General features: G+C 33.7%; 5 protein-coding genes across 7 annotated transcripts; 1 reads left to right on the top strand and 4 right to left on the bottom strand.

The window, feature by feature from the left end:
• Positions 1-3439: 3439 nt before the first annotated feature.
• On the bottom strand, positions 3440-4368 carry LOC146927192 (uncharacterized). Its single transcript, XM_085700540.1, has 2 exons — positions 3922-4368; positions 3440-3604 (listed from the first exon to the last, which is right to left on the bottom strand). The coding sequence occupies exons 1-2, from the start codon at positions 4337-4339 to the stop codon at positions 3570-3572; spliced, it is 453 nt and encodes a 150-aa protein (XP_085556666.1). The 5' UTR covers positions 4340-4368; the 3' UTR covers positions 3440-3569.
• Positions 4350-4864, bottom strand: LOC146927191 (uncharacterized). The gene is made up of 2 exons (XM_085707029.1): positions 4477-4864; positions 4350-4384 (listed from the first exon to the last, which is right to left on the bottom strand). Exons 1-2 carry the CDS (start codon positions 4862-4864, stop codon positions 4350-4352), a joined length of 423 nt encoding a protein of 140 aa, XP_085563155.1.
• A 510-nt stretch (positions 4865-5374) lies between these two features.
• On the bottom strand, positions 5375-8439 carry LOC146927190 (lysophospholipid acyltransferase 1-like). The gene is made up of 5 exons (XM_085700541.1): positions 7981-8439; positions 6707-6770; positions 6518-6627; positions 6131-6209; positions 5375-5844 (listed from the first exon to the last, which is right to left on the bottom strand). Exons 2-5 carry the CDS (start codon positions 6723-6725, stop codon positions 5786-5788), a joined length of 267 nt encoding a protein of 88 aa, XP_085556667.1. The 5' UTR covers positions 6726-6770; positions 7981-8439; the 3' UTR covers positions 5375-5785.
• A 1660-nt stretch (positions 8440-10099) lies between these two features.
• LOC146927189 (Plant invertase/pectin methylesterase inhibitor superfamily) lies at positions 10100-16062 on the top strand. Its single transcript, XM_085700535.1, has 3 exons — positions 10100-10577; positions 13827-14159; positions 15138-16062. The coding sequence occupies exons 1-3, from the start codon at positions 10133-10135 to the stop codon at positions 15827-15829; spliced, it is 1470 nt and encodes a 489-aa protein (XP_085556661.1). The 5' UTR covers positions 10100-10132; the 3' UTR covers positions 15830-16062.
• An 815-nt stretch (positions 16063-16877) lies between these two features.
• LOC146927188 (uncharacterized) lies at positions 16878-25739 on the bottom strand. 3 transcript variants are annotated; one of them, XM_085700532.1, is made up of 15 exons: positions 25585-25739; positions 23779-23904; positions 23535-23610; positions 22927-23372; positions 21863-22129; positions 21116-21191; positions 20513-20952; positions 19857-20105; positions 19064-19317; positions 18783-18986; positions 18604-18696; positions 18157-18264; positions 17654-18067; positions 17242-17477; positions 16878-17157 (listed from the first exon to the last, which is right to left on the bottom strand). In XM_085700532.1, exons 2-14 carry the CDS (start codon positions 23885-23887, stop codon positions 17274-17276), a joined length of 2940 nt encoding a protein of 979 aa, XP_085556658.1. In that variant the 5' UTR covers positions 23888-23904; positions 25585-25739; the 3' UTR covers positions 16878-17157; positions 17242-17273. The 3 variants fall into 3 exon arrangements, with proteins under 3 accessions (XP_085556658.1, XP_085556657.1, XP_085556659.1); XM_085700531.1 differs by having other exon boundaries at positions 16878-17477; XM_085700533.1 differs by having other exon boundaries at positions 16878-17477; positions 21893-22129.
• Positions 25740-25811: the final 72 nt, after the last annotated feature.

Here is a 25811-nt window from a genome sequence, read left to right as displayed (position 1 = left end):
AAGAATAGTTCCACATAATAATTAAATTTAAGTTTTTTTTTTTATCAATCAGTAATGTTAAACTTCCCAACAAATAGAATAGCGAATGATTCACGACGCCAATTCCACTACAACATGTAAGAGTTCATGATTATTCGCGAGAAACTTGTTCACAGTATATAACATTGCTCTTGATCAATTCATCATTTAATATGGTTCATTAATTATTTGAGTACAATCAAGAAGTAACTGAGGTGTGTGTTGTATAGCTTTTATGGGGAGAAACATGCAGAGAAATAAAATGTGTCTTTGTTATTTATTCTTGTTTCTACATTACAATATTTTCTTCTATTTAAAATATGGGAAATGTTAACTTTTGTCTTTGGAGCATCATAAACTTCACCATTTCCACTGGTGGAAGATGATGATCCACTGGTGGAAGATGATGAAAACAGAAACTTGGTGAAGAAGAAAAGAGAAAAGAGAGAGAAAACTATGAATATTATTGAATCATTAATGATGAGTTTGTTACAAAGTTCTATATATAGTACAGATAGAATCTAACAAACTCTAACTAATTCCTATCTAGGGTTTTGTAATCTAAAGTAGGAACACAATAAGAACCCTAGGGCTGCAAAGGAAACTTGCGCAGCAAGTTAAGTACATATCAGGAATTATAAGTTTAACATCCCCCCTCAACCTTAGCATGGTATAAATCAATCATGTTAAGCTTGGGCAAAAAAGAATGAAAGCTCTTAGATGGTAGGGGTTTGGTGAAAAAATATGCAAGCTGTGAATGAGACTTGACAGGAAGCAACTTGAAGATGTTTTGTTGAATCTTTTCTCTGACAAAATGGCAATCTATCTCCAAATGCTTTGTCCTTTCATGGAATACTGGATTTTTGGCTATGTGTATAGCGCTTTGGTTGTCACAATAGAGAGCTGGAAGCTTGTCACATTTAACTTTTAAGTCTTGCAACAAGTAGAGAAGCCACTGTAGTTCACAACTTGCAAAAGAAAGAGCTCTATATTCTGCCTCTGATGAACTCCTTGCAATGGTATGTTGTTTCTTTGCTCTCCATGAGATTAAGGAAGAACCAAGAAAGAAACAATAACCTGATGTGGACCTTCTACTGTCTACACATCCTGCCCAATCTGCATCAGTAAATCCAAGTAACTGAAGTTTGGAATCTCTTCTGAATAGTAATCCTTGACCAGGATTCCCTTTGAGGTATTTTACTACTCTGCATGCAGTATCATAATGTGTGATAGTTGGAGCATTGAGAAATTGACTCAATTGTTGAACCACAAAGGCTATATCAGGTCTTGTAGTTGTAAGGTACATCAGTTTTCCCACAAGTCTCCTATAACTGAGAATATCATCATGAGGTGGTGAACTGTCTTGATGAAGCTTGATAGAAGGATCAAGAGGAGTTATAGCAGGTTTAGCACCAAGTAACCCAGTGTCCTTCAATAGATCAAGACAATATTTCCTCTGACATATGCTTATGCCTGTCTTGGAATGAGTAACTTCAATGCCTAAAAAATATTTCAACTTTCCAAGATCCTTGATCTTAAACTCAGTATCAAGTTCAGTTTTGATCCTATCTATCTCAATCATGGAATTTCCAGCTAATATGACATCATCCACATATACTAATAAGGCAGTAAAACATGCATCATTATGTAGAATGAACAATGAATTATCTGATGCAGACTGTTTGTACCCTTGATGAAGCATAAAACCAGTTAGCTTCTCATACCATTTCCTACTGGCTTGCTTCAAACCATATAGAGACTTTAACAATTTACATACTTGATTAGGCTTGGGACTATGAACACCTTGAGGAACTGACATGTAAACATCTTCATTTAAATCTCCATGAAGAAATGCATTGTTTACATCCAACTGATGGAGGTGCCATGAATTTATGGATGCTAAGGCAAGTAAAGTTCTCACAGTTGTTATCTTGGCTACAGGTGAGAAAGTGTCAAAGAAATCAAGCCCTTCAACTTGTGTATAACCCTTAGCAACCAATCTTGCCTTATATCTCTCAATAGTCCCATCTGACTTATGCTTTATCTTATAAACCCATTTGCTCCCTATGGGCTTTATATTTGGTGGAGTATCAACAAAAATCCAAGTTTTGTTCTGATTTAAAGCACTAAGTTCAGAATTCATAGCCTTCACCCAACATTCTTGCTTACTGGCTTCTTTGTAACTAGCTGGTTCAGAAGCATCAGTAATAGCCAAAGCAAATTTCTGGTGGGAAGCAGAAATATTGTTGAGTGAATGATAATGCTTAAGAGGATAGAGTATACCTGAAGAAGCCTGATTGGTTGAATTACTTGAAGAATTGCACACATAGTCTGAAAGGTGGTTAGGTTTATGTGGGATTCTAGTTGATTTTCTAATGTTCAACTGTTGTGGTTCTGGTTCAATTTGTGTTGGGTTTTGAATTGCAATGTTGTTATCTATGTGTACATCTGGTTCATAAAGGTTTGGGTCAGGCTCTTTGTTGGTTTCAGGTTGGTTTTGTTCAGTTGGTTCAAACTGGGATGGAGCTTGTTCAGTGGCTTCTGTAATGGGGTGTTTAGAATGATATTGCCACTGAAACAATTGATTAGGAGTGGAGTAAGGTAAGATGTGTTCATGATAGGTCACATTTCTAGAGACAAGAATGTTTCTATGATTTAAATCATATAAAACAACACCTTTAATACCTTGCTTGTAACCTAAGAAAACACATTTTTGAGCTCTAGAATCAAATTTTGTTCTATGATTGTGTAAGGTTGAAGCATAACAGAGACAACCAAACACTTTGAAAGCATTTAAATCTGGATCATGACCATATCTAAGAAAATAAGGAGACTTATTTTGCAATAAGGGAGTAGGAATACGATTAATGATATAAATGGCATGCAAAACTGAGTATGACCAGAAAATTTTTGGGAGTTTTGATTGAAAAAGCAAGGCTCTAGCAACATTTAAGATATGCTGATGTTTTCTTTCTACTCTCCCATTTTGTTGGGGAGTTTCAACACAACTAGTTTGATGTTCTATGCCTTTGGAAGAATAAAATTCAGGCATGAGAAACTCTGGACCATTATCAGTTCTAACAGTTTTAACTTTGCAGTCAAATTGAGTTTCTATGTTAAGAATAAAATTTTGAACACATTTTGAAACTTCAGATTTTGTTTTACATAACATGATCCATGTGAAACGACTGTAATCATCAAGAGCAGTAATGAAATACTTATGACCATGAATTGAACTAATAGAAACTGGACCCCAAATATCAAAATGAATTAGTTCATAACAATGACTAGCTTTATTTACACTGAGCTTGAAAGGAAGCTTTTTATGTCTAGAGTAATGACAGATATCGCACACTGAATGACTATCAACTTTAATACAAGGAAAAGATTGTTGCATGCTAAACAACCTATCATTAGACAAATGCCCTAGTCTAAAGTGCCACAGGGCTTCTTGAGGTAGAAAAGTGGTGGAAAAGCTGGCTTGAGATGAAGCTATAACAGGTTGATGAACTTGTGGGTTAAGGTTGAGGAAGTACAATCCTTCAATCAATTCACCCAAACCAGTCATCTTCAAATTGCTCTTGTCCTGTATAAAACATTTATCATTATCAAAAGTTACTATACAATTATTATCCATGCATAGTTTAGGAACAGATAACAAATTCAATTTGAATTCTGCAACATATAGTACATTTCTAGCAACAAGTCCTGGTGAAAAAGTGATTGTACCAGAGAACTTTGCTATTGCCATATTACCATTTGGTAGTTTGATGTGCACAGGGATAATAGATGCATATGAATCAAAAAACTTGATGGAGGAGCATATATGATCACTAGCACCAGAGTCAACAATCCAAGTTCCAAAACTGGAATGATTCAAAGAATATGAGATTCTAGTTATACCTGAAGTCACATGGTTCACCTTGCTTGTGGAAGCTTGATGAGACTGAAGAAGAGTGACAAGTTGCTCATATTGCTCCTTAGTGATACCAAAAGATGGTTCTGAGTTGCCTGTTCCTTTGCAACTCTTTGAGTCATCCAAATCTTCCCTTTCTTCATTGATCTCCAGAGAAGAGTTATTGACCATTGCAGAATTCTTCTTTCCATAGTTTGGAGGAAAACCATGTTTCCTATAGCAAGTATCAACAGTGTGGTTTTCCCTTCCACAAAAGGAACAAGAACGCTTCTGACCAGGAAAATTACCATTAGGGTTACCATTACCACGTCCTCTTCCTTGTGATTTACCCACTGAGTTTACCAAGATTTTTGTCTCATCAACAGGAAGTGAAAATCTAAACTGCCTCTCATGTTGCATAACCATGGAGAAAATCCTATTGATAGGTGGTAAAGGATTCATCAATAGAATCTGAGAACGAATCAAATCAAAGGAATCATTCAAACCAGTAAGAAAATGAATTGAACGCGTGATCTCATGTTGATGTTTAGCATTCATCACACCAGTGAGACACATGCAACGATGAGGACATGCACAAACAGGGGAAGGAAGATAAGCTTCAAGTTCTTCCCACAACACTTTCAAAGCAGTGAAAAATTCAGTAACATAACTTGAATCTTGCTTCAAACTGAAGATCTCACACTGTAATTCAGAGATACGAATGAAATCACCTTGGGAGAAACGTTCTTTGAGCTCGTTCCAAACATCAATGGCGTTTTCCAGAAAAACAATGCTTTGTGCAATTGAATCCTCAACAGAATTCATAATCCAAGAATGAACTAACATATTGCAACGATTCCAAGCCTTGAAATTCGGATCAAACTCAGTTGGAACAGGGATAGAACCATCCACAAAATCAAACTTGTTCTTCCCTCCTAGAGCTCTACGCATAGAACGCGCCCAAGAATGGTAGTTGGAATGGCTAAGCTTTGGTGTAATGGCGACAGAGGAACACTACTAAAAAAAAGTCATTTTCAAACGGAATTTCAGACGGATTTGGGACGGAATTTACGGAAACTTCCCACGGATTTCGGACGAAAATCCGTTTTCGGACGGAATTCGGACGGATAGGGCGCTGTCCGAAACAACCGCGTCGCAAATCGTATTTTCGTCCCAAATTCCGTCCGAAATATATTTCAGACGGATTTCGAACGGTTTTCACACAAACACGTTGGACTAAACTTCAAACGGATTTGGGACGGAATTTAATTAAATTTCCTACAGATTTCGGACGGATTTAATTTAAATTTTCCAACGAATTTCGGACGGATTTAATTTGCTTTACAAAATTTCCATGCTTTTCGGACGTGGTTATAATTTTTTTATTTTACAGAATTGCCACAATTTATATTCAATAATACATACTAAATCAAATAAAAATAAATAGTAACTCGAGTAAACAAATGGCCATTGCCTGAAACAAAATTATATAAATTAGATTCATACAAGTGCTCAATGTTCTAACACAATAACATAACTAAATTGTTCATTAGTCAGTGCTCAACAATAAAAGTAACACAATCAATTGCACTAGCAGGGATAGGGGAAGTGATTTTGGTCTCAAACTATTACACATAATTGTTTTTCCCACCTCTAGCGTTTCAGTATTAAGTGTGTCAACACCAAGACAGGTTATATCAGATCCATCCTGCAACACCAGCAGCATGTTTCAGTTACCAAATGCATCGAAACATTAAAAACATTCATCAAATTTTTCTGAGATGTCAAAGCACTTTATGCCATCAATATTAGGATGTCAAAGCACATCAGAAACGCGTGCAGTTTTTCTACAGCTTTGTCCCTTGTAGTGTGTCACTTTGTAATGCAATGTGCCCCTTCCAGCAGGTATACAAGTTGCCTTTGCGATGTCTCTGCATAAAAAGCAGAAAGAGGCTAGATTTAAGAAAATAGTGATCTTTGCCATTCTCAAAATAGTAACAATATTAATAACCATGAATATGCAGAACCAAATTCAAAGTGACTAATTGTAACCATCACAGTGACTATAGACAGAAAAGGAGCGTAGAATATAATACACCACAATACCAAGAAAATAAAATAAAAAGAAGTAATTTTCTTTATTTTAAACAATTACAAGTTAGACCATCTACTAAAGCATTCAAGAAAAAAGAAACAAACTAACTGTTGTTCACATACCACATAAGTCATTCACTTTCTTCTCCATATCTTTTATCTCCTTCACTTTTTTTATGCTTGTGGAATAAGGTCCCAAACCCTACATAAAGTAAAACAAAATCACGGATCCGAAAAAAGTTATCAAGCTAACAACTAAGAAACCTAGCAGTGAAAGTCATGGATCAACAAATGAGCAGGATGATAACAATAGGTAGAACGGTTCCAATAAAATACACACTTCCATATGAGGCAAGAGTTTCATGCAGACTTAATACCTATTCAAACACACGACACAAAAAAGATAGAAAACTTGTAAAAACAAATTCAATTTTTGTATATATATATATATATATATATATATAGAGAGAGAGAGAGAGAGAGAGAGAGAGAGAGAGAGAGAGAACAAACCATGAAGCCAACACAGGGATAACTTAGAACCAAAAGTGTGTAAGCAAAATTAGCAAACACCAGGGCATTTTTAACTGTTCGAGGCACGCCTTGCTGCCATCTGTAAATGACTGTTTGAAAAGAAAAACCGCAGCGCAAGTTAATTAACTGAAGAAAGAAATGCAAATAAGCCTAATTCAATATTTATACCTCTGGAACCAGCAATCATCAATGCTGACTGAACAAAGAATATAATGTATCCAGGATACAACCCCTGAAATAAAAATGTCAAAATGTTAATATGAATTTTTCTTTTCAACGGTACAAAATAGCAGCCTGGCAAAGTTGTTTCGTGGTAACAGATGAAGGTAACAGATGTGTATCAGAGATTGACCATCACTTATATGGAAGAGGCCTACCTTGCATAAGGCAGAGGTGTTTTCTAACACAAAATACCACTAACTTCTTAAATCCCTTCACAACACCATTGGAAAAAATTGCTCTAGTTTTCCCTATTTTGTGCCACAACTGTCAAGACGAAAGTTGGTCCGAAAACACAATACAACACCCCATCGCAAAAGCTTACAGGGCAGACCAAAACAGAAAAAAAAAAAACAGCAGCACAAAAACACTAATTGCACCTAGAAAGAACAACCACCTAGAAAAAAAACAGCAGCACAAACACACTAGATGCACCTAGAAACAGCAGCAGCAAATCAGCACCCCATACATAGCTGCTAAAGCACCAAAACTAGCTAAAAAAAGAAAGAAAACTCAGCACTAAAACAACCACAACAGCAGCACTCTAACAACAAAGCCAAAAATCAACACCGGATAGCTATCTAAGTAAGCATTCCCGAGGGTTCCATATCTAACCATATGAGTTCCTTTACAAATTCTTCTTCATTTCTAAAATAATCGTTGTTAATGTCATAGTTAATGAATAAATAAAAGAATATTGCATTTTTACAAAAATGTCTTTATTAACTATAAGAAGGAATTGAAACAAGGTGGCACAAAACAAGGAAAACTAGAGCAATTTTTTCTAATGGTGTTGTGAAGAGATTTAAGAAGATACTGGTACTCTACACCAACTATTGCAAAGAAGGAAAACCAGAGAAAGATGGGAAAATAACAATACTCAAGAAACAAAAAATGAAATTTTATAAACTACAGTAACTAAAAGAGATTCTAATCCTTTTCAATTTTGACAACGAAATTAATCTTCAAATTAGTAAAAGTAAGTACCACAAATTACTATTCAATCACAATTATTTTCAACACCAAACGTGAATCCAAGTGTAGGTAGTTAAGCACACTAAAAACCTTAATAAGTAAAACAAAATAAACCCTAAAATTGAACCAAGAATCAGGTACAAGTTTATGGGAACATGCTTGATTTGTTGAAGAAAACACTGAGAAATTAAAAAAAAAAATACAGATAATCCACAGATCTGGAGAGAAGAGAAGAGAATCTTGGATACCTTGAAAGATTGATTGACCAGCTTGAGAAGTTTTTGGAAGAAATTGATTGAAGAGCAGCACAGGAGAAGTTGATTGAAGAGCAGCACACTGAGAAATTGATTTTGAAGTTGGTTTTAGGGTTATGAAAGAGGGAGATGAAATTTTAGGGTTATGAGAGAAGCACACGAGGGAAATTTTGTGAGATAAGCGGGAGATGAAATTTTCCCAATTAAAACCCTCAAAAATATTAGCCGTCCGAAATCCGTCTCAATATTTCACACGGTTTTGGGACGGAATTGTTTTTTTAAATAAATCCGTGCGAAATCCGTGGGAAAAAACCCTGTTTGAACATGTGCTAAAATTTTCACACAATTTTGGGACGGATTTGAGACAAAAATTCCGCTCCGTTAAAACCGTCCCAAATCCGTCCGAAAAATTCAGACAAATTCGAATCCGTCCGAAAATTCCGTCCGAAACCACTGTTTTTTTAGTAGTGGAAGGTCCATCAGAAGCATGAACGTAATACACGTTACCAGGTTGTTGCGACGGATCTTGAACCGGTGCAACCACTGGACCGCCATTAATGCCACCATTTGCATTACCACGAACCATGATGAAAAGAGAAAGAAGGAAAACAGGGAAGCAAAAAAAAACTGGAACGAATATCAGAGTGAAGGAAACGATGCGCAACAGAGCTTAGAAAAGCTCTGATACCATCATAAACTTCACCATTTCCACTGGTGGAAGATGATGATCCACTGGTGGAAGATGATGAAAACAGAAACTTGGTGAAGAAGAAAAGAGAAAAGAGAGAGAAAACTATGAATATTATTGAATCAATAATGATGAGTTTGTTACAAAGTTCTATATATAGTACAAATAGAATCTAACAAACTCTAACTAATTCCTATCTAGGGTTTTGTAATCTAAAGTAGGAACACAATAAGAACCCTAGGGCTGCAAAGGAAACTTGCGCAGCAAGTTAAGTACATATCAGGAATTAGAAGTTTAACAGAGCATAAGTTAAGAAACTAAATATAGAAGTTTATTTTGAAAAATGTGTATTCAATGTCTTAAAAATTTCAAAAGTTATATTTTTAATATAAAATTTATTTTTAATTTTCATTTTAAACTCCTTAACTTGTGTCTAACATGACCCTTAACACATATTTGAGTTTCGACAACTCATTCATTGAAAAAGTTTTTACAAGATTCTTTATTTCATTTTAAGTGTTTTACACTTAACTTTCCAAAACGAACTTTTTATGAAAGTCTTTAACTACAATTCAACATATCATTATTGTGCTTATTTTTCTCACTTTCCGAAACATGCGTCAAATATTGAGTACTAGTAAAAATATAGATCAATTGTTTTTTCTACCGATAAAAATATCAAAATCGTTAAATTGTACTCTCTTCGTTCTAAAATGTGAAAGAAAAAAACTCACTTTCATTGTCCTAAAATGTAAGCAAAAAAGATCAATTTTCTATTTAATCTTGTTTTTAAAAAAACCATCTTTTCCAAGAATTTTTTTTTTTTGTATTCTCATGAAATTAAATGCAAGTTACATTCAATTTTCTCCCTTTTCCATTTTCTTCATAATCAATAGCCAATGAAAATTATTTTTATATCTTCCTATAAAAGCTTATTTCAAATAAAACAAAAAAAACTATACCCAAAATTCTTATGTTTTAGTTTTCTTAATAAGTGTAATTTCATTTTTTTTGCTTACAATTTGAAACAGAGGAAGTATGTCATGATCGAAGTTTAAACTTAGTCTCTTCCATTCATATGTGAGTTTCTAATTGATAGTGACGTTTCGTTTATTGAAAAAAAAAAAATTGTATTAAAATATGGTGATTAATTCTATTTATTGTACAATTATTGTTTTAATAATAACAAATATTCCTTATACGATCGAGTTTACCATCTTTATAAAACAATATTCCTTGTTTTTTAAAAAATATACTATTTTCAAATAAAACATTTACTTTGAAGGAATTTCGAGGTACCAAGATACTACAAATGTCACCTTGGTTAGGTAACAAGTCTTAGTGACACATGGCTAGCAATCCATGTGTTGTGCTTCCTCAGCTGGCTATAAATCAAGCTACCTAGAACACCAAGCCATGCAAGTAACTTATCACTCATCAAACTTCTCAATATCCAAAATGGCAACTTATGCTACCATATTGTTCTTCTTCTTTGCCATATCCACAACCACATCCTTTTGCCTCCAAGAAATGGAGGTACTCCAAATGGCTAAAACACAAGTTTCACAAGCCATGAATTGGGTTGATAACTCTATGAAAGTGCATGGCTTGGAAAGCATGAGCATCTCATCAAATCAAACAAGTGTTTTGGCTCTAAGAGATTGTGCTAAACTCTATGAGGAGAGTGAGTTTATGCTCAATCACATGATGGTTGAAAAGAGTAGTTACACTAGAGAAGATGCTCTTATATGGGTAAGTGCAATGATGACAAACCATAAGACATGTTTGGATGGATTGGAGGAAAAAGGGTATGTTCAAGCTAACCAAGTTTTGGATAGAAACTTGACAAAGTTGCTAGGCCAAACACTTGTTTTGTATTCAAATAACAAAATCAAAGTCAAAGGTAATTAATAAGTTATTATAACTTATAGTAGTTTTTCTAATTGTGGTCGAAAATTACAACACTTCATTTGTGTTCTTGTTTCATTTTTCCTAAACTTTAATGAAGTTTGTTAGTCTATCTATAAGTGCCTCGTCTAGAATTTTCAAATGATTTTGATTTATTGATAGAAAATTTACATATGTATAATGAAAGAAAATATCATCTTTAATTATTTTTCAAAAGAAATAAAAATGTCCATTAATTACTATAGTTTTTTATGTATAAACAATATAAAATATATATCTTTAAAAACTATGACAAAGTTGTGAAATTAGTTAGACATTTATGTGTACACTACTCATAATAATTGAGGTTTCCATTTCTTAAAGCAATTGAGAGAATCTATATATACTAATCCTAACGAGTCATAGAAGGATTTCTTTAAGAGTTTAAAATAGTAAGGATTTATGAAAATATTTGCATCCAATACATTAGAAATTGAAATATACCTTTTAAATAAATTCCCTAAAAAAAAACTTTTTAAATAAATACTCCCTCCATTTCAAAATGAGTGTCACTTTAGCTAAAAAAATTTGTTTCAAAATGAATGTCGTTTTACATTTCCAATACAACTTTACCCTCTCCAACTTTTCTCTCACACAATTTTCAATGCAACTTTAAGTTTGTCTTTTTCTAATAAAGTAAGGGTAGTTTAGTAAAGTGTTATGTCTAATGATTATTTCATTTCATTCCTTAATATGTGTGCAATTGACTAAAACGATACTCATTTTGAAACGCATGGAGTAGATTGAAATACTTTTTATTTGTAATCCTTAAAGGATATCCTAAGAGCACTCATTAGCAAGAACCTAACTTAATTAATTTTACATTAACTAAACACCATCTAAGTTCTGCTAGTGCACTAAATGCTAAATAAATGAGAGGAGTTGACATCATCCTTCATTCATTACTATGGTGTAGTGTGTTTAAGAGACATGTTTCTTTTGGTTAAGAAAAACACATTTTTAATTAAAACTAGTTTGCATTTCTTTTGAAAATATATAAAAATAAAGTTCTAAACTATTTCTTTTGAACAATATGAGAATAAAAATAGAGAAAATCTCTATACAAATGAGAGAATGGTTGGCATCCACATACCACCATTAAACATGTTTTTATAAACAAAACATGTATAAACATTTCAAGTTTACAAGCTCCATTGGAAAAATGATCCACCACGTGCGTGCGTGTCTCCCTCTATGTATTCATTCAAGAGCTTATATTATGCCCAACAAATTAAAGAGTTTTTAAGACAATAGTTTAATAGTATTTTTTTGAAAGAGTTTGTCTAGGGCAATATCGCATTATAAATAATATCATGCATCCCAAGCAACAACTAAAAGATTTTTTTGTGTATATTTTCTCTATTATTTTACCTTAATATATTGAATTACTATAATTTTTTAAATAATATCACATAGTTTTTTAAACATAATTACTCATTTAACCACTAATTCTACAACTACTATAGTGAAACCGTTGATGTCTCAAGGTACCTTATAAATTATTATTTTGTCAATGCACCTTATAAAAATAATTTATACAAATAAAACTTCGACAAGTTCAACTAAAAATGAGAGAAAACGTTACAGTTAGGGGAAGAGAGTGAGATGGAGCAAAAACAAGTGAAGGAAAAGATGTTGTAAAAAAAAAAATGTGCCAAATTATTATTTTTTATTTAGGGGAAAATGTGCCAAATTATCAGTTGTGATATTAATTAGTATTAAAATTTAATATTATCGTGTGATGAAAATTGTTATATATAAATTTGTATGTTTTTCATACACACAAGCGGTGCGGCGTATACAGGTGCTTATCAAATTGTACTTGTCCTTCATGTTTTTCAGAATTGTCCTTTTCTATATACTACGTGTTTGAAATTGCATCTACCTTAATTTAGCAAAGGATAGTTACAATGTACTTATTTTGTCAAAAGAATTTTGAATAATGTCAATATTGTCACTAATGCCAGAATATTTGTTCTTTAGTGTATGATACAAACAAACAAAAGAAATCAAGAAAGATGACTGGAATATGCATTAAGCTATTTATTGCTCTACCTTATTAGATGCCAAACATAAATGAAAGCTAATTATAGTAGTGTTGATGAAAACAAATCATACCTATAAATAATATAATCAGTTAGTAGTACTAGCTAAATATTAGTCCTTGTTGTGTAGTGGAGATGTAAATATTCTCCTATATGTATGTTTGGTTACTACTTACTATAATTTGATTATAAGCTAGATATAGTAATTTTTAAGTTAGTCAAGGTTTGAAATTTGGTAACAGTTACAATTGCTTTGTGATTCTTCCATTACAAAGAGTTCAGGACAAATATTGCCTCATAAGGAGATATATTGTTGGTTTATAAAATTCACACTAAATTGCACGTGGAATAAAGATTTAATTCATGAGGATATAGATTTTTTATATTATTAATCAATTATAATATGAAAAGGTTTAAAATATTTTACTTTAATCATAACTACATTTAGAGTTACAGATATTGATTGTGATTTTTTAATGGTGGGTTAAAAGTCTCAAATACGATGACATATGATATGAAAAAAAAAAGCATTTATAAGTAGTCGGCCGTTCTCACTTCAGCTTTTGAGGTTTGAGCTAGTTTCAACTCAAATTTTAAGATATATCAAAGTTTGTCTAAGATCTGTTGACCCAAGTGTTATCAAGTTAACGTTATCGGGTCACACTAAGATTGCTCCCAACAGGGGCGGCTCTGAGCATGGGCAGGAGGGGTGGCCGTCCAGAGCATCAGTTTTTTAAAGACACCAAAATTATTAATTTTACTTAATAGTTGTAATATATTTATATATTTCTTTTTAACTCGCTTTGATTAGTTCTATTAAAAATAACTTTTTGTAAAACCTTATTAATCTTTCGCGACGAAAAATGTTAGAAGAAAAACATTTAAATAATTAAAATGACACAACTTTATTGGTTCGTCTAGGCACCAAAAGTTTTAGGGCCGAAGACGGCCTCAAAATGCATTTATAAGTGATGGGTAGTCTTCATGGTCACCTTACAAGTCGATTTTACGGAGCTTTAAAAAAAATTGATTTTATAGAGGTTGAATTAGGCTCGATTGGACTTCTAAGCTTAATTAAGTATATACTTTGTGACAAAAACAGCACAAATGTTGATGATTATTATCCTTGTTCTTTTCTTATTTCTAATTTTGTTTTTCAGAACAACCTCAAAGAAGTACAATATTAGAAGAAAACGATGGTCTTCTAGAATCATGGAGTCTAGCAAACCATAAAGCAGACATCACAGTAGCACAAGATGGTTCAGGAACTCATAGAACAATCAAAGAAGCAGTGGATGCACTTGCTTCAATAGGACATAATCGTCCTTCAAGAGCAATTATACATGTAAAAGCAGGAGTGTACCATGAAAAAGTGGAGATTGGAAAGAATTTGCATAATGTTATGTTTGTTGGAGATGGCATTGACAAAACTATTGTCACTGGAAATAGGAATGTTGTTCATGGTTCTACCACTCTTAACTCAGCCTCGTTTGGTAAGTTGTTTAGAATGTGAATTTTTAGTTGATCACAAATTTGGAACCTATATAATTAATGAAATTTCGAAAGAATAATGTTAGTAACACTCACTCTAACTCTAACAACCTCTTTTTAATACTAAGTCACATATTATGTGAAGTTTATATATTTCTCCATTTGGAAATAGACCCGTATAGATTGGTGGGACCCACTTGAATTACACTCAAGAAGGGAGTAAACGGTTGAAAAGGGAGTGGATGTTGCTAGCACCGCTCATTTCAAGATAATTGTTGAATTTTTGAAATTGTCGGTCAAATTAGTCTCTCATTAATCAAAACTAAGTTCTTAAACTCAAAAGACTAAATTTTTAGAATTTTCAATTTTAAGGATCACGTTGAAATTTTAATAATTTTAGATATTGAATTTTTTTTAATACCTATAATTTATGGAACTACATTTGGTGATTTAGTCACTTTATTATTCAAATTTACGAAACACCGACACAAATATGACCACTAACATAGAGACAAATATTGGACACGGCACGGACAAGTTGACGTTATTAATAATTTGAGAAAATAAAAGCAATATGTAAGTACATGATATCAGTGTCGGATTGGACTTGTGTGACATTATGTCACGGTGACATTAAATCTGGGCCACACAAAGGTGGTGTGTTGTGTGGCCCAGATGTGTTGTATGTGTTGTGTGGCCCAGATGTTGTGTGGCAATGTGTGTTGTGTGGCTCAGATTTAATGTCACCGTGACATAATGTCACACAAGTGCTGTCCTGTCCGTGTCATACCAGTGACCAGATACACTTTCAACCTGAAGTGTTTATACTACCTAGGTGCAAATAAATATATGATCTAAATCAAATATTTATCTCAATTCCAATTTCAAATGTCATTGAAAGGATTTGTCAAAAAAAAAATGTCATTGAAAAGTTCAATATGCTAACATGATTTGGCTCTATATATATATACATGAAACAGATGTATCAGGGGATGGATTTTGGGCAAGAGACATGACATTTGAGAACACAGCAGGACCAGAAAATCACCAAGCAGTAGCACTCAAGGTAAGTTCAGACTTATCAGTCTTCTACAGATGCAGCTTCAAAGCCTACCAAGACACACTTTACGTCCACTCGAATCGACAATTCTACCGCGACTGTCACATATACGGAACAATCGATTTCATCTTCGGCGACGCAGCCGTCGTATTACAAAACTGCGACATTTTCATTAGGAAACCAATGAGTCACCAATCAAATTTCATCACAGCCCAAGGAAGAAATGATCCTAAAGAACCGACCGGAATTTCGATACAAAATTGTAGGGTTAGACCGGATTCTGACTGTGCTATGGTAAAGGATTCTATAAAGAGCTTTTTAGGTAGGCCTTGGAAAAAATATTCAAGGACAGTGTTTATTAAAAGTGATTTAGATGGTTTGATTCATCCTAAAGGATGGGGTGAATGGGAGGGTAATTTTGCACTTTCAACTTTATATTATGGTGAGTATATGAATACTGGAAATGGTGCATCTACACAAAATAGGGTTAATTGGCCAGGTTTTCATGTGTTGAATAGTGCTGATGAGGCTTCACAGTTTACAGTGAGTAGATTTTTGCAAGGTGAACATTGGATTTCAGCTTCAGGGGTGCCAGTTTGGATTGGTATTTAAATTGGGGAAAGTGCTTTATAGTTTATGAAATTAAGGAGATATTTTAGTATATGCAATAATAATGGTGTGTAAAGTAGTTCCTTATGTTAAATGAGCTACTTAGCAGTTAGCACTATATAATATATGTATTCCTAGATACATATATGCAGCTGTCATAGTTGGGCATCCAAGAAACTAATATGCAATGTAAACAATTATATTCTTATATATGGAGTAAATTAAAATTAGTATAATTATAATGACCTACTGTATAAAAAATTTAACATTTTTTATATTATATTTAGACTTGTTTATTTAGAGTAAGAATAAAATATCTTAGTTGTTGCTCGAAAACAACCTACAACCGAAATAAGGTTTGATCCATGGTTTTAAATTGTAGTTGCGATCACGGATGCAATCGTTGCGGATGCTACAATATGCATAGTGTTTAATCTCATCCTAAAAAATTTCAGTTTTTTCTACATATATTTGTTGAGGTGTTTTACAAAGTTGCCAGAGATTTAAAAGTCAAAATTTTCTTCAAAACACAATCACAAGTAGACAAGGGAAATCTCAACTAGATAACAGCTTTAGGGTCTGAATTTTTAAAAAAATAAGCTAAAAAATCTCAATGGACGTATTTTAGAAACCTTGTAATCTACACTTTAGATCTTCACCTTTCATTCCCTCTCCTAACTCTATCTCTCTCTTAAACATGGTCCATCTTTTGATTATTTTTGTATTTTTTTTAATCAATAGAGAGAGTAAATTTAAGAGTGTTAGGAGAAGGAAGGGAGTAACTGGAAGGAGATTATGCAAGTCCTATAATCCAAGGTGTTTAGGGAACGATTTGATTACATATACGAAAAACTCAAGGAAACCCGTAGCCATTGATATGACATAAGAGAACGGTTATAAAAAACACACTGCAATAACGTTTTGTTATTGCAACACATTAAAACATTTTATATAACTATGAACAAAGCAAATAAAAGTTTTGTTATTTAATTTTATAGAACACTTTCTGTTGCTAATAATAGCAACAGTCTAAATCGTTGTCTATGTTATGAAGAGAACAAATAAAAATTGTTGTCATTGACATGAGTGAACAATTTTAACATCCAACAATAGCAAAGTATTCATATGTAGTGCAAATCAAATAAAATGTCAATCCAAAATCACCTTTGTGATACATATCAACAATCTGGCATTGCTTGAAATTCTACTACATCCGATAAGCAACTAAGAACAACTTCTGATAACCAAACGACATCGTTATCGAGTTGGATAAACTTTCCAAAAAACACACCATGATATTAGCTTCTCTTTTAATGTGATTACAGCAAAACCTATAAAAAGAAGCTCGATGTAACTTGACATTCTATTATCAACCCAAAGTAGAAAGGAATAAGGTTTGTGTTCTTATCACTCACACAAGAAAATGAAAAGCACCAGCATTGATGAGTCAATCTGAATATTCTTCATCTTCTTCCCAGTCATGAAAAGATTGGTCTTCGTCGTCTTCTTCCAAGTCGTCGGTATGTTGTTCTTCATTTCCAAAGTCATCAAAAGGTTGCTCTTCATTATCATCTTCCAAGTCATCAAAAGGTTGTTCTTCATCATCTTCTTCGAAGTCATCAGACAATTGTTCTTCAAGGCCATGATTTACCTACAGGATAAAAATACTAAGATCAGCATTTAAAATTAAAGTCATTCCTCGTATTTTAGCTACTAATAAGTGTATGTCAGTCTTGAATTAATGTTTTAGCTCTCAATGAGGGTGACCAATATTCCTTATGGTACTGAATGTAGGCCATTATTGTTGCAACTATAAGGAAAACATACCTCATCATTATTTAGGCCATGGGCAGATGTAGATGAATGTAGCCCATTATTGTGGTCATTTGGGGTTGACAGCAAAGCTGCCAAATCCCCCATATCTTGGTCTGAATTGCTTTGGTTCAGCATGAACCTTAGAAGAACTTGCAATTTCCCCTCCATTGCTGCCATCTCTTTACTATGTTTTTTCTCCATCTTTTCATGTTTTACCTCCATTTCTTGAATCTTGTCACTTAAATTTTTCACCTCAATAGCATGCTTTTTTTTAATTTCTCCAATTTCTTTACTTCTTTTCAAGAGAGAAGGTGTTGTAACTCTTCCATGGCAGCGCACTCTTCCAGGTTTTTCTTTACCGAAGATAGTTCGGAATGCTTCATCCGAAGACTGACCAGAATTTACGATCAAATCTTGAAGATTTGTCTAGCAAAATTAAAAGCAACATTAGTTAAGCATAGAGTTAATTATATATATTTATATTTGAATAGATAAAATTATAAATAAAAACTTACAATTGTGTTACTGGTAACTTGGTCAAGCTGATTTCCTTTCTTACTTTGTCGTGTTTCGATAAAAACTTCAGCTTGAGTAGGAGGCTCACAATCATCCTTGGTTGCACGCTACACATAGCAAAAAATGATTCACCAATAGTAGTAGAAATCATCACTAACAGTAGAATTTAATTATTCGTCATTCAGGGCAAGCTTCACTGAGGTTGTTGGATTTAAGTGCCAATAATACTGGAGTCATCCATTTCTTCACCAACATCAGAATGTTCCCCTAGTAGTTGGAGCTGGTGGTTCCATTCTACAAGTGTTCATATTTTCATAAAGTCCATTCAGTGGGACTAAAATCCAAGCTTCGGTCTTGTGAAGCTTGCCCCGGGTGGCAAAAAATCAGTAGTAACCAAACTTGTAATAGAATTTAATCATTCACTAATAGTAGTAAAAATGAGATACCAGTTTTTCCCTTATGATAGCAAAGCTTATGGGACCCGCTCGATGTCTACATTTTTGTTGAGCTGTAATTTTAGCATTTTGACGTCCAATTTCCTGAAATCATCAATGAGAGTCAAAATTCATTATATCTGAAAATAAAAATGTAGAATAATACACAATTCAAATTAAATTTATCTTACTTGAACAGTTTCAATTCCCCAATAAAACATTAATTTCCTAAAGTCTGCTTCTGGTATGTTGTCTGGACGGTTTTTCATCCGCTCACGCAAGTTGTCATACTTCGTGAAATGATTTCTCTTAATAACACATTTGTACCGTCTCCAAGCATCATTTATTATAGCATAGACAGCCTTCTCTCCTTTTTCAGGAACAATGTATCTTTTCTGCAAAGAAAACAAACATGATTAGATAAAACTATTTTATTAGAGTACTCAAACACACATGCTAGATGAGTTGATACATTGACATAAGCCCATATATTCTCCTTCTTCTTTGGTATAGCCTTCCAATTAGTGTAAGTAAGAGGACATAAATCTGACATCCTTGCTACTGATCCCAAAAAATTGCTGAATTCAGAAACTATCTTTTGAGTTGGACCAATGGGCTCCCCTTCTTCATTTAAGGTGATTTCTTCTCTTTCAGCAAGTGGCCGATCATGAATTCTCGAGCATAATGTTCTTCCTCTTCCTCTTTTCCTTTTTTTTGATGTTTCTCCTAGTATACATTCCAATATCAACAAGTTATATATGAGATGAAGAAAGTTAACTAATAACTATGATCATATGCAGACACATCGTTTGTACATGGTCATTTTTTGCTTCAGATAGCATAAGAGATATATAAGGTTCGACCAACTGATTGATAGCAGAAAAAAAAAAAGTAAGCACCGTACGCAGATGATTCTGAATAAATCATATGAATTCATATATGAATTAACCAACTGAATGATACAAATGGGCTACCTCAATATAGATAAGAGGAACCCAACAATAGGACCCTAACTGAAAGTACAAATGAAATAACTAAATACCAACAGAAAGCCAACCAATAACTTAAACAGAAAGAATGAACAACAAAGGGAAGATAAGAAGAAAATAAATAAATAGAATGAACAAAGGCCACCAAAGCATTCAAAAACAAGGAGAAAACCAGAGCACTGTAGTAACAAAAGAGCATCATATGTGTCATATGTGGTGGTGATGATGAAATGGAAGTGATAATGATGAAACATAGTTGAGTAGTAGGGGTGTTACCTTCCATTGGATTGTCATTGGTTTTCTCACCATCATCATTTTCATAGTTTATATCACCCTCAACATCACCATTATCACTTTCAGAGTTAATATCACCCTCAACTTCAAGTGGTAGGTTATTCATTTTAAAATAATCATCAAGTGACATTGATGGTAACTTCTTTTGCCTCTTGGAAGGTCCATGATCAACAAGGTCCTCTTGAAATTGAGCAGAACTGTTGCTTAATCCAACGAACTGAGACCGGCCCACTAGTTTGATTTTTCAACACATGAAACAGAATTAGTAAGTTCAGTAAATTAGTAATAGCAGTAAGTCGCTAAAATAACATGAGAAAATACCCTAAAACATAAAACAAGTGAAAAAACAGTTTTAACAGTTAGTCAATAAGTTTAACAAATGAAAAGTTTATACTGTAAAGCTTCTCTTTACTGCAATAATTTCAACATGTTAGTTAGTGCAACAAAATGGTTAGGTTGTGTTCAGAGCATTTAAAAAGTGTAGTCAAAGTCACATGCCAGGTTTTGAACCATGGTAGTAATAGTACTCAACAACAAAAAAGTAGCAGATAACATGGCCTCACAAATGAAGATTGCAGTGATGAAAGGAGCAAATATAATAAAGGACAAGTAATGATTGGCAAAGCATGTTGGAAAACCTGGCCTGTGATCTTGCGTTTTATGTTGCATTTGAGCAGATCCTGCCACTTGGCTTGAACTTCCAGCTGTCAAAGATTGTTGTTTCCTCAGGTCATGCATGAGAATGGATCGTACAGCAGAGTCTATAGCCCTCATCGCTGTTTTCTGAATTTTTGCTTGGTTTAAAGTGGAACGTTGTTTCCGTTGTTCATGCATGAGAATGGATCTCACAGCAGAGTCTATAGCACTCATCGTTGTTTTCTGATTTTTCGCTTGCTGTGAAGTGGAACATTGTTTCCGTTGATCATGCTTGAGAATGGATCGATTAGCGGGGTCTATAGTACTCATCCTTGTTTTCTGATTTTTTGGTTGCTTTGAAGTGGAACTTTGCTCCATCCCTTGCTTTGAAAAAGATCCTTTCAAAAACATCCACTTTATACTTTCTGGAATATCTTCTAACCTTTCTCAATTGAAAAGTATAATTATCAGTAGAAATTGTGACAACTAAGCATAAAGTGTTCTAATAGCTGAAAATGATTGCAATAAGTTCCTTCTTTTGATAATTCAACTCAGCCAATGGCTGGAGCAACAGTGTTCCTTAAACAACAAGAAATTGAACTTACAGTTCTCCACTAGAAGGTTGCATGGGCGGTTTGAGTTGTGAACTAATGTAAACATCAGCTTTGGACTTCCTCGTCTCTATCAAGAACCAAAAAAAAAAACAAAAAATAAAGAATTTGAGCTGTGGAAATTAATGTATATAGTAGATGACAAGGAGATAAATGTGTAAACCCCCTTTTAAAAGAAGTTTTGTCCCTAAATATAAGCCCCTATGCAAGTTACTACACATATTTATTTTGAGATGAAGAAAGTTAATCAATAACTATGGTCATATGCAGACACATCGTTTGTACACGGTCATTTTTTGCTTCGGATTGCATAAGAGATACATAATCGACCAATTGAATGATACACAGCAGTATATAGCAGAAAAAGGCAAACCACGTATACAAATGATTCTGAATAAATCCTCTGATTTCATATATGAATTAACCTACTGAATGATACAAAAGGGCTACCTAACTGAATGTACAACAAAAATAACTAGATATTAACAGAAATATAACCAATAACTGAAACAGAAAGAGTGAACAGTAAAGGGAAGATAACAAAAAAAAAAAACAGAATGAATAAACAAAGAAACAAAATGAATATACAAAGGCCACCAAAACAGTAGAAACAAGGAAGAAAACCATAGCACTATAGTAACAGAAGGGCAAAATAAGCATATCATACGTATATCATCAGTGGTGATGATTATGAAATGTAAGTGATGATGATGAAACATAGTTAACTAGTAGGGGTGTTACCTTTCATTGGAGTGTCATTAGTGTTCTCACCATCATCATTTTCATAGTTAATATCACCCTCACCATCACCATCACCAACATCATTTTCATGGTTGATATCATCCTCAACTTCAAGATGTTGCTTATTCCTTTTAAAATGATCAAGTGACACTGAGGGAATCTTTGGAGTAGTCTTTTGCTTTTTGAATGATCCACGATCGACAAGGTCCTTTTGGAATTGAGCAGAAGAACTGTTGCTTAATCCACCACCTAACCGAGAGTGGCCCACTAGTTTGGTTTTTCAACACATGAAACAAAGAATCAATAAGTGCAGTAAGTCAGTAGCATAACATGGGAGATAATACCCCAAACCATAACGTATGGGGAAAATAGCATGAACAGTAAGTCAATAGGTTTATCAAATGAAAAGCAAGATCACATCTTCCTATTACACAAACTTCCTCCATTTTCAAACGTGCACTCTCTTTAATTTTCAATTATATTATACTCTCAAGCTACTCATTACTGTAATAATTTGAACTTGTTAGTTAGTGCAGGAAGAAAGATGGGTTATGTGTAGAGCATTTAAAAAGCCTAGTCCAAGTCATAGGCCAGGTTTTGAACCATTGTATTGTAAATTGTAATAGTTGGCTCAAAAGCCAAGAGAGAATCCACTCTCTAGCTCTCAAATGAGAGCTCACAATTTTATATAAACTTCAATGATCAGAATACATGAAACTATTGTCCCTATTTATACTAATCCTGGAGGCCATTTTACAGTTGAAATAGCAGTAATAACAATGGCATGAATAGAAACACAATCTAGTAAAATTATAGATTGCCAAACATAGTGGCTTGATTGACATAAAGTCAATAATAGAGTGGTGGGATGGAGAAACTAGCATGGTATGGTGGTGGCAAATGGAGAACCTATCTTATAGTATCTCAATCTGTATCAATAGTAGTCAAAAGCCAGAATGTAGCAACCAATACCATCACAATGGCCTCACAAATGAAGATTACAGTGATGAAAGGAGTAATAACAATAATGGACAAGTAATGATTGAGAAAGCATGTTTGAAAACCTGGCCTGTGATCTTGCTTTTTATGTTGTATTTGCACGGATCCTGCCGCTTGGATTGAACTTCCAGCGGTCAATGATTGTTGTTTCCTTTGGTCATGCTTGAGAATGGATTTCACAGCATTCTCTATAGTAGTCGTCAGTGTTTTCTGATTTTTTGCTTGCTTTGAAGTAGATTGCTGCATTTGAGAAGAACCTGCAACTTGGATTGATCTTCCAGCTGTCAATGATTGTTGTTTCGTTTGATCATGCTTGAGAATGGATCTCCCAGCAGAGTCTATAGTAGTCATCACTGTTTTCTGATTTTTTGCTTGATTTAAAGTAGAACTTTGCTCCATCCCCTGATTTAAACTAGAACTTTGCTTCATTGCTTTAAAAGTTCTCAACTTGCATTTATAATTTTGATTCAATTCAGCAGAGGACTTCGTAATGTCCGGAATATCTACTAACCTTTATCAATTGAAAAGTATAATTATTAGTCGAAATTGTGATAACTAAATAAAATAAACATAATGTGTTCTAATAGGTGAAAAGGATTGCAATAAGTTCCTTCTTTTGATAATTCAGTTTTGCAGGAGCAATAGTGTTCCTGAACCAAGAAATGAAACTTACGGTTCTCCACTACAAGGTGGCATGGGCCGTTTGAGTTGTGCACCGATGTAAACATCATCTTTGGGATTCTTCATCTCTATCAAGAACAAAAAAATAGTTTTCAGTCGTAAAGAATAATGTATATACTAGAGGCCAAGAAAGAGAGAAACAGTAGTGGAAAAACTAAAATACATATATTAAATCACCGGAAAAACAAACTTTCAACAAAGTACAAAAAGTACACAAACATAAAAAAATTATATACCATCATTGTTCACATTAACATGTGTCTCAACATCATCTTTTTGTTCACTATTCATTTTGTTTGTCTTTCCCCCAAGTCGCGTGCCTCCTTTTCCCTTATTTACTTTCATTGTGATAAAAATTCAACCTGTAAATCAACACAAATGCAATACACACATACATTACACTCTGGGATTTCTCTTGGAAATTGTATTCATTCTTCGTCAATTGAGTTTACTAAAAAGTAACGAGTAAAAGAAAAAGGAATATCGAATTACCATCACCTCTGCAGCTGGTAATATTACGCAGCAGAATATTGCAACACAACGGATCATTTAACAAAGGTAAAACAAGCACAACATGACACCAATAGGGTGTAACCACAATCAAACAAATGAAAACATCAACTAAATGATGTACTAAAAAAATGTAAAGTTCAACACAACTCAAAGCCAAGAACAACTAAAGCAGAGGATACAATTCAGCTGCTGTTGCTAGATTATTGCTATGTGGAGTCTTCGGTAGTTTTTGGAGAATATCAGATATGTTTGTTCTGTTACAATCAAATATTATTCCTGTTCTATCACGGTTATACAAGCCTTGTGGTAAGAAAAAAAAAAACAGTTTTTATTGGCAAATTATTCATATTGCCTCTCCTGTAGAATAGAATAAAATTGAAGGATATTCATGGAACTACTTTATTGTCACATTGTACTCTTATTTTTATCGGCCTACCTAAATAATTGATTAGTGAGCTAAGGTTATTCATGGGACAACTTTAAGGTTGTGTGACAACTAACATTTTCCAGAGCTAAGGAAATGTTAGTCCCTTATTCCCTAAGCCACGATGTTTTGACTTGACTTACTCTCTTATAAATGCAACTGAAAGGAATATAATGCAAACTATGACATTCACATTAAAAAAAGTTTAATTACAAGGACTGAATTACAAATCCACAACTAGTTTTTCTCATTTTATTTTTTTACTTCTTAACAGATTCATCTACAAACATTAGGATTGAAGACAATTACATTGCCTATGGTGATGATTGTGTTGCAATAAAAAAGTGGCTGGGATCAGTATGGCACTATAGTCTAAGGTTGGAAACCATTTGTCCGTAAGACCTAGCTCAACTGGCAAAGCCGAGATTGTTAGGCAGGACATTTATTGTGGTTACCCGTGTTCAAACACGGGATCTCTCATTTGTGTGTGTGTTTGTGTGTGTAAGTTTTCAGGCGATGCACATCAATCCGTCTACCGGCCAAAAAAAATTGAAAGCATCTCAACACATTATCGTTAGAAGGCTTGAATGTATATAATTTGATAGTACTACGATCGCTTTAGGGAGTGGCCTAGCTATTACTTGATTAAGACTGGTTTAATGACTCAAGCACCTGATAGTATTGTGCTCTAATATTGTGCCGCTATGGCACTATTGCGTAATGGAATTTTAACAATCTGCTATCCGATAATATTGTGTATCACAACAGAATCATATAAATCGACAACAAACAGCTGTAAGAAGGTAAAATAATGCAACAGTCGTGATTCAAGTGCGAGTGAAAACATGCATGAATCAAAATTATGAATCAAAATTATGGTCAAAAGGTGCAAAAACTGGGCAATGTGAAAATTGGAGGAGGAAAACCCTTTGATCAAATCAGAAATATCAAACCTTAAACATACACAGCAAAAAATGGGAAAAATCAAAACCTTAACCAAAGGTAAAATCTACTTTTTAAGTCAAATTTATGATGCTAAATCACTTAATGATGATAATAACGGAAAGTAATTTAGATAATTGTCATCAGTGGTATAAACATTTACCGTAATCAATTGATTCTTAGATGAAATGAAAAACGGTCAGTGAAGAAGAATCGGTGGAGAAAATGTGGAGAAAATAAAGAAGCGTATTGAGAATAAAAGAACTGAACATTTTTCGTTTTTCAAGGTAACTCATTAACTATTGCGTTTAATTTCTTGGTTTATCACAAGAGTCTATGGAATGTGTAACGACCTCTCTCTTTTTTGACTTTTGGGGAGTGTAAACAAGC

Source organism: Medicago sativa, chromosome 4, assembly GCF_051527215.1.
Source record: "Medicago sativa cultivar Bolivia chromosome 4, Bolivia_mono, whole genome shotgun sequence".
Taxonomy (NCBI): domain Eukaryota; kingdom Viridiplantae; phylum Streptophyta; class Magnoliopsida; order Fabales; family Fabaceae; genus Medicago; species Medicago sativa.
This window is presented reverse-complemented; position numbering and strand designations above follow the sequence as displayed.